At 43.4% G+C, this 11,601-nt stretch overlaps 1 protein-coding gene across 2 annotated transcripts; it reads left to right on the forward strand.

Moving 5' to 3' along the window:
* Positions 1–3,865: 3,865 nt before the first annotated feature.
* Positions 3,866–9,788, forward strand: stbd1 (starch binding domain 1). 2 transcript variants are annotated; one of them, XR_013767507.1, is made up of 4 exons: positions 3,866–4,249; positions 5,411–5,805; positions 6,303–8,877; positions 9,060–9,788. XR_013767507.1 is itself a non-coding variant. In XM_079179741.1 (3 exons), the coding sequence occupies exons 1-3, from the start codon at positions 3,985–3,987 to the stop codon at positions 8,811–8,813; spliced, it is 3,171 nt and encodes a 1,056-aa protein (XP_079035867.1). In that variant the 5' UTR covers positions 3,866–3,984; the 3' UTR covers positions 8,814–9,788. The 2 variants fall into 2 exon arrangements, 1 of the variants encoding a protein (XP_079035867.1); XM_079179741.1 differs by having other exon boundaries at positions 6,303–9,788.
* The last annotated feature ends 1,813 nt before the right edge of the window (positions 9,789–11,601 follow it).

The raw sequence follows: 11,601 nt of genomic DNA on the forward strand, positions 1-11,601 counted from the left end.
TATTACTGACATTGAAATACTTTTAAGTGTCCACTTTGGTTTAGACCAGTAATCTTTCATCCTCTGATGTTCTAGAGATATTATCTAGTGCTTACAAAGGCACGGTAGGAGGTAGGCCTACATGTTGGACTTTTTGACTGCAGTCCTAGTCTAAGTCTGTGATCTGTAGCCATTCATGATCCAGAGCCATGGAGCAGAATTAGAGGAGAACAAGCAGCACCGAGCTAAACCGAGCACTGCTGACCTCTTGTGGCTCAAACCTGAAGCACACACTTTCTGTTGGCTGCTTTTGCTCCTGTCAATGTACCCCCCCCCCCCCACACACACACACACACACACACACACACACTGGTTCATGAGCGTGTTATATAAGAACAGCATGAAATGAAACTTGGACCCTCCTAAAGACTTTTGCTGTTGTTACTGAGTCATTAGAGCGAGTTCACAGTTTAGATTAGAAACAAAGTCATCAGCAGAGCAGTACTGAAACGTTAAGCCATCCAACATTGTGAAACTACATCCAACAATATAATCTGACAGTATCTTCAAAGTGAATGCAGGCAGGATCTAGACTCTAGAGTTATGATTGGAGCTTTAACTGACATTCCAGCTATAGTTGTTGTCATACCAACAGAAGCAGTAACATTGTAATAACTAATGAATGGACTAGTAATAGCACTTCAAACATTTCTAACAGTGTCTTTGTGGCTCCCGGCTGGTGCAGAGGAGTTTTGTGATGCAGTTGGATTTTCCTTGTTTGGTATTTTGATATTTTCCTTGTTGTTATTGTGATGGATTATATCATTTTACTTTGAATTCATATTATTTAATTCATATCATTCTGACTTCATTGAGTTCTTTGGTTGCTGCAAGGCCACAATATGAATGTGGTGAGAGAATACTAGTGTGGTATAAAGTGCATCGTGCTCCTCCTGCTCCTGCATCAAACATGTGATGTCTTAGGGAGTAATTGATGTTTTTGAATCTTTGAATGAAATGAACCTCTTTGTCTTTGTCGTCCTCCATATCACTCCCCTCTGCCTTTCAATAACCACTTCTCCTCCCCCCTCCTCACCTGTTCCCACTTTCCCTCATCAGGCCTGCAGTCACATGACCTCCTCCCACCTCCTCAGATGTTCCCCGATCAGCCCGGTTGTACAAATACCGGTTGGTTTCCTCGTGTACTCTGTTTGTCACAGTTGCCGTGCTACGTTGTTGTTTCTGTAATAAATCAGTGCAGCGATTCATCGTCAGCGTTCTGGTCCTTCCTCTGGTACCCGTGACAGCTGGTGTTTGAGATGCAATGTTACTTCTACTGCTCCTTTACTGGCTACTCAAATCATTCAGCACATATGTTTGTGTTTTATTTAGTTTATTGCCTCAGATAACAAGAAGATCTGTGTTATATTTGTATTCTTTTGTTCATTTAATTTTGTATTCAAGTGCACATTTCTTCATCTAAAATCTCAGAATAAAATAAAACTTCATCTTCACATTGTTCGTAGTGGATACTATAATACATTTTTATTTCTTACATAAAGTTCTGTGACTTTTACTTGTGTATGTTATTTGAATCTTTACGTCGTTGGATGACTTTCTCTTCTAGTGAAGGCAGCGTGCCGTTGGTTCTTACATCTTTAAAGTTACCAAGTTTAATGTGAAGAGTTTTCAGGATGTGGAGACAGACCATAGTGTGACAGCGGTTCTAATACTGTCTGTCTAGATCTAAATGACACATGTTGAGCCTTAAAGCTACTGACCTCACTGACCTCATGAACTTCTTCACATATAATGAAACATGATTTTGGTCTCTAACTTCTGGCCAGCTGTAATTATTGTAGTTATACAAAAGTACAAATTAAAATCTAAATTTCCAGATTGAAAAGCGGTGAAGACGCAGGTGAACACAACATTACATCAAGTAGGAAGAGTACTGACATGTTGATCTGCAAATAATAAAGAACATGTTTCACCAGTAACTATCAAAACTCCAGCTTTCATTCAGATTAAACCCCCTGAAAATATTGTGAAAACAGTTCTTAATATATGTCTCTAATCTTGGCATTGATTCCATTGAGCATGAACGTGAGTCCAACAAACAACTGTTAGTGATCCAGTGGTGGAGTGGGGGGGGGCATGAGCACCCCCCAGTGGAGAGCTCTGGAACTCCTCCAGCTGGAATCTAAAAGCTGTTAACTTTATTTAAATAAATGTGTAAGGAAATCAAAGAGTTGGAAGAGCTGTCATTACTTTCATACATGCTCATGTTTCTTTAGTTGTTGTTGTAGATGGGTTGTCATTACTAGCTTTTAAACGGATCTGAACCATTTCTGAAGAACCTCTTTAGGCCTTGCTAATGATTTCAACTGATCATTATAACACTAATATATATATATATATATATATATATATATATATATATATATATATATATATATAGTCCCAACGCCATTTCATCATTAACGTTTTATTTACAGTATTTTATTAAATTGTATTTATTTTATTCATTTTTATTTTGCAATAATTCACCAAATATTCTCTCACCAATATTAAAATATGTTTACATGCTTTGCATACTGCTTTTTGGATGGATGTATGCTATTTTAAAACTTTTATTGTAGTTTTGTGATTTGATAGTTATTTGTCGTCTTTAAGCTCGACTGGGAGTAGAATCTGAACAGTGGTTGGGTTCTGATGTTGTAATTGCAGGTTGAGCAACAATTGATTAGTCTCTGTCGGCCGGTTTAAAGAGACGGCAGGGAAATGGAAATGAATTGGATCAGATTTATACTATAGTATATTATAGGAATAGATGCCAGGTATAAGTTAAACAAAGAGACAATATGTCAACATTACAATAAAAGCAGCACAATTGATCCGCTGTGATTCAAAGATGTAAAACTAAATGTGAAACAAGTCAAAGAAGAGAGAGTGAATAGAATCTCTTTATACAAGAGAGGAAGTAAAGAAGTAAATCACACATACAACATTTAATAAACTGCTACAGACAAGTCGTAATCATATCTCACTTTGTAGCTCCATTCATGTGAGATGTGATTACATAAGTTAGTGATAGATTCAAGTCTTCAATCTAAGGGTGAAAAACTAGGAAGTGTTATTTCTATTCTACCAAGTTTGTTATTTTTTACACCAACTAAGACATTAAATAACAAAAATGTGGAAAACGTAGTTCAACTGCCGAATATATCTATTTAATATGAACACATATACAAAAGCTTACCATGAGCATAATTCAATACTGTTTTTTTAAACATTTAACTATATTTTATATTTATATTCTTTTACTTTTTTAACATGACATGTACATTTTCCAGCACATAACTGGTGTGATCCACTCTGATTGTAAACTGATAGAAACGTTTACAAATATAATTAAGATCCCAAACTTCCACTGTGGCCAATCACATATTGTGTGTTGATGCAATCACAGGAGATGATGTGATTTCACTACAGCTGCCCTCATGATGGAGGAACTACACTCAGGCTGCACAGAGAACCGGCTGTAAAAGAGGCCTTTAATGGGACAAATCCTATCAGATCGTGGAGGACAGGGTCTCATCAGACGGTGTCCCGGTGGTTTCACTGCGACCTGAAATCCCATCAACGTGATGAACACCTGATTCACATCTGAGGCGATTAGAGAGACAGGCTGCAAACAACAAGCGCCTTTCCCCCTTTTTTTTTATGAATGAATGCCGAGACCTCGTGATCCGGCCCAGCCAATGAGCAGCTCGCAACCTGCACCGCTCAACCCGCAGCTCTGCAGCAACAAGAGGTCACTATATACGACCGTACGCGTGGAGAGGAGACAGAGAGAAGCACGCGCAGTGAGCGGACAGCCTGCAGCAACGCCACTCGGGGCCCTCTTCACGCGCACAGACAGAGACAAGCTGGGAAAGAGGAGGAGGAGGAGCGGCTCGTGATTTGTTTGTTTTTTTCTTCCGCCTCCACAACTGGTGCGCCATGCCGCTGAAAAACGGCAACACCGTGGCGGTGGAGAGACGCGTGGACCTGGCCTCGCTCTTCTGCATGATCGGGCGCCACGGTCCCGCCGTGGCTCTGGCCGTGATAGCGGTGGTGTCCGTGGTGGCGGGTCTCGTCATCTACCGGACCGTGAGGGGGAAGCGGAGGAAGGCCACGGCCGCGGCCGCCGCTGACGGTGACGGCGGTGGCCCGGAGGGAGACGAGTCGGTGATCCGGGAACCTCACGGCTCCGTGGAGTCAACAGGTAAAGAAAAAGAGATAGATATAGATAGATGTATACTTTATTCATCCCCAGGTGGAATAACCCGAGTGTGAGTTGTAACCGTGTGGGTGATGTTGGTGATTCATTCATCCAAAGGGAGAAACCGTGACCCTAGTTAAACTGCTGAGGCATATCCTTTCAATATGATTGCCTATGATAATTTATAGCACGAGGGCGTTAGTATTCATATCTGGTGTGAGTTATGTTCCAGTGAGACTGTGGGAGATATAAATAGGCCTTCATGCCGTATTATAAAAGTCATTTATAACTCTGGACTATAGTAAAAGCTGACTTCTCTTACTCATCCAAATGCATGTTAAAGTAGCTGTTCATGTTTGTTCATGTTGGCTGTGATTGAATGTGACTCCGCACATTAACTACAAAGTCCTGAACAAATGTTGAGCTGCTTAAAACCTGCTTTACTCGAGTGTTTCCACGCTGCTGCTGTACTTCTATTCCACAGCGGATCAGAGGGAAATCATTTTATGCTGCGCTTCTTTCCAAGATTGGGATTTTACAAACGACACGTTTAATGAGAACATAAAATATGGTATAAATTAAACTGCCCCACAGTAAATACAATGGTTCTGATTGGCTCACCCTCATCCAGCTATAATGGTAAATTGCTGCTTATGATTAGGCTACATCCAGAATAATAGTATTTTAATATGAAATAAAAGAACACTAACGGGGACAATTTGGTACTTTGAGTGCATTTAGTTAATTTTATATAAGGGGTTAATCTACTGACACACAGTTCAAATTGACTGAAAAGGGTACAGGGGAGGTTTTTTTTGCCAGGTCAAATAAGTCCAACAAACAATTACGCTGATTGCATTGATTACTCCTGCTGTGATTAGATCTTCTGCTGTGTTGTCACTTAAAAAAAAAAGGTACAAAGGTGGATAAGGCAAAGTAAAAAACCAATAAATCGATCCTTTGTAAACCAGTAAAGATACTAATTTATCAATTATAATGAACCTAAAGACATTTAATTAACATTAACTATTCTCTATTCACCTATTCTGCTTTTCTAGTTATAAAGTCAAAAAAGTACATTTATATTTGTAAAAAAAAGTTCAATAAAAGTGTATATCATTTGAATTACTCCCCCCCCCCCCCCCCCTTTTTATCTCATAATAGACGTGAATGTTGAAGGCTCATCAGACGTGAAGGAGGATGTGGATCTGATTCAGAGTGATCTCAGAATCAGGCACCGTCGTGTTGCTGCTGCTGAGGAGACACCTGCACCATCTTCCCCTCAAGAGAATGACGACCGATCACCAGACATTGAGCGCGCCTCTTCGGACGGCACAGAGGAAGCCGCAGTCGTGTGGGACTCTCACCAAGCAGAAGAGGCCAATGGGAGCCCGCAGAGTGATGCTTGCGCAGAGGCTGAAATGGTGTCGGAGGATGCTGTCGATCGCCACCGGTGTGAAAGCGGTGACGCGATTAAGGATGTGTTGGAAGAGTTCCACGATAGCTGCTTGAAGGAGCCTGAGCCGATTAATGCTGAGAACCACGAGCGGGGAGAGGAGGTAAGCAGCCACTTGTTCTCTGTGTGAGGTTACATGCAGGCTACAGACACATTTAAACGTCATCCGTCATAGCTGGTCCATTTAAGAAAGAAAAAAAAGTGTTAAAATATTGAGCTTTAGAAGTGCTGGTAGGTTGATGTTGTTACCTTTTGTACAGACAAGCTGTTACTTTACTGTGTGCTATGCTGAGCTCAACTAATCAGTGGCTGTAGCTTCATGTTCAGCAGACAGATACGAGAGCGGTATCTCTCTTCTCATCGAACTCTCAGCAAGGAAGGGAAAATATGCGTATTTCCAAATTTGTCTGAACTATTTCTTCAAGGAGTTGGAGCACCAACCCTGTGGGAATATTTCTCTCTCGACTACATTTACCCATTTTCCCTCAGACCTAATTCTCTCTGTAGTTTCAGAAAAGTGCAGGGTATTTTCAATCTTGTATGTATTTTTATCTACAGTTAGACCCGAAGATATTAACATTTTTTGTTCGTGTTGTCTAGGTGTCAACAGCAGAATGCCAAGAAGATGAGGGCGTGACCCCGGAGAAGGATGTTTTTGACGAGATGCCCAGACAAGAGGTCAACTTTCAGTGTGCTTCGAACGATCCGGTGTGCTTCCAACAAACCTCTCATATGAGTGAAAACGGTGATGAAGCCACAAGTAGCGTGGAGTCTAACTCGGAAGAGCCCGTCATTCATATTGAAGGTGTATCTGTTCCTAGCGTCTGTTGTGGCAAAGATGAGGAGTTTGAGCGAGACAATGCAGATGACATTGATTTCAGTAGTTTTTCCGGCAAAGCTCGCCTCTCTCCAGTGGGGGAAAGTAGAAAGGAGAGTGAGGAGGCAGAAGAGCACCGTTTGGACCAACTGCCAATCGGTCAACCAGCTGAGATCTCGTCCTCAACATTCCAACGAGAGTCAAACCTGCCACCTACGCAGCAGGAGCAATGTGACCGTGCGACGGACGAGGTGACGCCGCCCATTCGGGATAGTGATCGGGATGAAGATGGTGGTCTAGCTGGTGAAGAAGTTGGTCGTGAAGACCAGGTACCCTTCAACAAACTTACAGCCGCCAAGTCGGACGCCACCTCGGCACAGTTCGACGAGCAAGGTGCGGAGGGGGTAAGCGATCTTACGTGTGATCAAGAGGTCAGTGTTCTTTACGATGGTGCTGATCAGGCGAAGGGGAGAATGCCGACCGGCGGCAACGACGTTGCCTGCAGCGAAGAACGTGATAGTTCAAGTGTGGCGCTCAGCCCTGCTGTAATCTGTTTGAACGCGCCTGTAAAGGCAGATGATCACAATGGCGCTCTGTCAGGTACCTCAGGCATTGCTGATTTGTCATTGGATTGTCAGCCCCCACAGAAAGAAGATGATACAGCTCCATCTCTTGATGAAGACACTAATTCTACTATTCTTGGCCCTCAAATGCCATCACACAAGACAGAAAATCTGCCTGAAAACAACGGACATGGCACAGCCGTGGTGTTGGCTGAAGAACGCAATGACCAAGTGTACTGCCCTCATGTTCAATCCCATCACGAAGACCAACAGACAATAAGAAAGGAAGCTTTTGACAAGGCAAGTATCGCTGCTGTTCCAGATAGAGCTGCAAACGTACCTTCTGTAATAGTTGACGATATATCTTGTCCTCACCTGCAATCCATTTGCCAAGACCAACAAATCGACCACGTGGAAAAGAATGAAACTTCCGACGAGACGAGGGTCGATTCTGCCACTGATGCAGCTGCTTGCAACAACACTAGCCGCACTGCACTTTTAATGCCTGAAGAACTATCTCCTGACACGCAGTCTTCCTCTCAAGACCAACAGAGCGACCAAACAACAAATAATAAGGAAGATTTTTCCGAAGTGACCGCTGCTCCCGTCCTGTCTGAGGACATGCATCCTCCCTCGTGTCAAATGTACTTGCCATCTTTTGAGCAATTTGCGCTGAGGGATAATGACATATCATCTGCTGGAGTTGGCGAAGAGAGTGGGATTTCAAGCATGGCCGTCAGCCCTGATGCCGTTAACGAGTGTGACATGATCTTTGAAAAAATGGTGCTTCAGGCGATGGATTGTGATCTGAAGAGTGAGGGACAGACGGAGGCTCAAAACGGCCTCTTGGCTGATGATGCAGCCGTATCCGTCATTGAAGAGGATACGGCGCGTATGGCGCTCGGGCCTTACCCGTCGCATCGTGAGGACATGTTTGGCCACGAGATTGAAGACAGTTACAACAAAATGATAGATCAGTTTGCGGCGCAGATTGCAGACAGCGTTACTTGCTTCGCCGAAAAGCAGTCGGACATGAAAGTTGTTGCGGAGGTTGTGGAGAGTAAAGAGGAGGAGAAGAAGAAAGGAGGATGTGTTGACATGAAAGAGGCAACCAAAGCAGAGAAGGAGAAAGAAGAGGACTACGAAAAGACTGAAATCAGTATCATGGAAGCAACTATGGACCATAATGAATGGATCATGGATAGTAACTACCAAACCTTTCCCTGGATGAATCTTTCCGCCCCATCTTTTGCCCAAGACGATGCAAAAAACGACCAGTTTCCCACTGAAGAGTGCCAATACAGATCTGCTGCAGCAGACACCCGTTGTACGGACACAACAGATTCCCCACCTTCTGCTGAAGTCCTACAAGCCGACACTCTTTCCCTTGTCGACGAAGATACAGAACATATGCAAAATGTCCAGCCCATGCCCCAGAATGTCAACGTGACCTTCCGCGTCCATTACCTCACCCAATCGCCGTACCAGACGGTGGCCATCACGGGAAACCAGCGGGAGCTAGGGAACTGGAAGGGATTCGTCCCGCTGGAGAGAGCCAAGGGCGGGCACTGGGCCACGGTGGTCAGCCTGCCCGCAGAGAGTCACGTGGAGTGGAAGTTCGTGGTGGTGGACAAGGGCGAGGTGTGCCGTTGGGAGGAATGCAGCAACCGCCTCCTCGACACGGGCTCTGGGGACGAATTGCTGGTGCACAAATGTTGGGCTCGCTTGTGAGGCGAGAGGGAGATCGGGATGTGGTGTGTTCAGGGACCTTTGGTACCGGATCCTGAACCTGATGGTAAAGTTTGTTTGTACGGCCCGTCACAAGACCCACATGCAGAATGGCCACTAACACTGTATCATGTCATACATGCATCCTAGCATTGATTTGGTAAATGTGGGGTTCATCAAGAGGATACGTATGTTTTTGGATGTCAAGGTTACAGATGATCTTAACCATTTCTTTTTTTTTTTGACCAGGCGCCTGGACGTATTTTGACTTTTCTTCGAGGGTTGCTCTCCGATAGCCAGTGATTAAGTGGATCTTTCAGGGAACTGAAAAGATTATCATCAAAATACAGAATCGTTACATAGGATGTCTTCTCCCCCCCCCCCGTGGTTGTATCTACAATTATGCAAATCGCACCTCTTTAAGAAAAAGGGTGACTAAATGCAAGTGTTAATTTGTGTAAATGGCGACTTTACTATAATGTCCGTATGCTGCTTCAATACTCTCCAGCGATCTATAAGAATAAATGCACATGGTTCACTTTTACTACAGCAATAATGAAAGCAATAACTGTATATTGTAAACGGTATGACTGGTGCAGGTATTCTAATGAGTTTACCACTAAACTGTGATATAGTTGTAACTTTGATGCTGCTTTTATCTGCTGGGACTGTGCATGCAATATTGTCCCATTGTTGTTCTATGAATGTGCCTTTAAAACCGTTTTTCTTTTTTTCAATTAATGTGTTATAATATGTCAAAACAAATGTGGCTTTTCTCTTTAAAACAGCTTTGCTGGCCATCATCTTACGGTTTAGTTTCTTACATTATGTTGATTATTTTCTCAAAACAGCTGTCACTTGTTTTTGGGTCAAGTTTCAGTTCTTAATCGGTGCAGGCTATGGTCTCTATACCTCAGATCATGGCAGAGTTATGCAATACTGTGAAGATGATGCTACTTTTAATGTCATTGACGTGGAGTTGGTTACCAAATAAATAAATATTCCAAGTCTGTCAAATCTGGGGTTTTGGTATGTTTCTTATACATGTTCATTCATTGAACAACTGGGCGTTCAGAGCTAGTTGAAGAATTTACTTCCAACAGGAGTTTGGGGAGGAAAACAAGTTTCTCACTCACTAAATAGATTAATTAAAAATCCATTTTGAATTATCTTAATGTTAATTATGGACTGGATCATTTGATGCACAAATGTATTTGTGTCCCCCCCCCCCACTGAGCTGAATGTATCATTTAGGATATATCAACCAAAATGCACTGTGCTGTGTCTGTACTGAAGTTGTTTAATCAACTGAAGAGATATTTGCAGATCTTCAGTCCAAATTACTATTATTTCTCAACCAGGCAGCCGCACGATCTGCTGATGTCATCTGAATTTCTGTTTGTTGCAACAAACAGACGCATTGAACCTTGTGTGGCCTCAAAACCTTCGACCTGATGCTTAAACCCGATGCAATTTTCCGTGCGTGGTTCGGACCAAAAGCAGAGGCCGTGACCTTGTTCCGAGTGCAGTCTGGTGCAGAGGTGGCTCGTGCAGAGAAGGCCTCGTTAGCCGGCGTATTCTCCTGCCAGCTTGTCGGCACCGTACAGAAGGTGACTTCACCGCGTCTGAAAAGGGGGTGCTCTTCATCTCCCAGTCCAGAGACTCGCACGCACAAGTGCAATGTTTTGCCAGTTCTATAAATGATTAATCTGCACTGCAGAGAGCGGGAGGGTTTATGTGAGGTTATTTCAGAGAATAAAAACCCAAAACGTAAGCAGTGCTGAAGGAGGGGAGGGGACGATGCACTACGGGAAGAAAGTGAGTTTTTACGATCGGTAAATGAGATGTTAATGCTTCATGGGCAGTCCGGCGAATAAAGGAGTTCAGAGTAAGTCATGCTCAGTCATTACTCAGAAAGGAAAGGAATCGTCACTCACAAAGGCAAATAAAACTGTCCGTGTGAATGAACAAGACGGCTCATTAAATAGTAAGAAGAATATGACACACACATTTTGCAAGCTAATAGGAATCAGAGGTAACTAACATGCCCCCCCATGTAAATGTGACCGTCTGAAATGTGATCCCTGCCACGGTGCCACATTTGGAAGACCCCCCCCCCCCCCCACCACCCTCCTAAAGTGACCAATACTTACAGGAGCCTCCCCTCTGGTATTGAACCCTGAACCTTTTGCGAAGCTTTTTTATCTGAAACGAGGTCTCCTGGACTCATTCGACTTGCCTCAAACAGGGGGGGGGTCTCTGCCCATGTGTGTGTCGCGTGATCTATTTTCAAAAACAGGAGTTCAGGGAACTTGTTGCCCATTTGCCCCCGGTGCAGAGAGCCAAATATAACAAAACCAGATTTTATGGAGAGGCTCTGTTGACACCAAAAGCCTCTGATGTCAGGAATATTTTCTATCCCTGTGTGTAACCGACCAGACCAGACTGATAAGATCCCCGATCATAGAAAGGTTATTGGTAAAACACTAACGTGTTATCATGAGTGTTATGCGGCGTGTGACCGCAGCACACCAGTGCTAATGTGGCAGCTGGGAGCTGGTGCACTTTTTAAGGTTGAAGGTAATCCTTTATTTAGACACGAGCCTCACAACTGACACCACCTACGCTCCACTTATAGATAACTCTCTCTTCATCTCACACAGACATTCACACAAGCCATTTGTCAAACATTTCAAAACAGTTAAATTGATGTTTGACCCCTGTTAAGGCTAAAGTCTTAACGCTGAGTACGGCTCTACACATGCAGAGTCAGGTTGTCTGGAGTGAGCCC

This window comes from Pholis gunnellus, assembly GCF_910591455.1.
Source record: "Pholis gunnellus genome assembly, chromosome: 18".
Classification (NCBI taxonomy): Eukaryota; Metazoa; Chordata; class Actinopteri; order Perciformes; family Pholidae; genus Pholis; species Pholis gunnellus.

What these genes read in the sequence shown, in the direction of transcription:
- stbd1 (XM_079179741.1), top strand. Translation starts at nt 3,985, where the DNA reads ATGCCGCTGAAAAACGGCAACACCGTGGCGGTGGAGAGACGCGTGGAC. An exon ending in CGGCTCCGTGGAGTCAACAG is followed by an intron (nt 4,250 to 5,410) that starts GTAAAGAAAAAG and finishes ATCTCATAATAG; the next exon opens with ACGTGAATGTTGAAGGCTCA. An exon ending in ACCACGAGCGGGGAGAGGAG is followed by an intron (nt 5,806 to 6,302) that starts GTAAGCAGCCAC and finishes CGTGTTGTCTAG; the next exon opens with GTGTCAACAGCAGAATGCCA.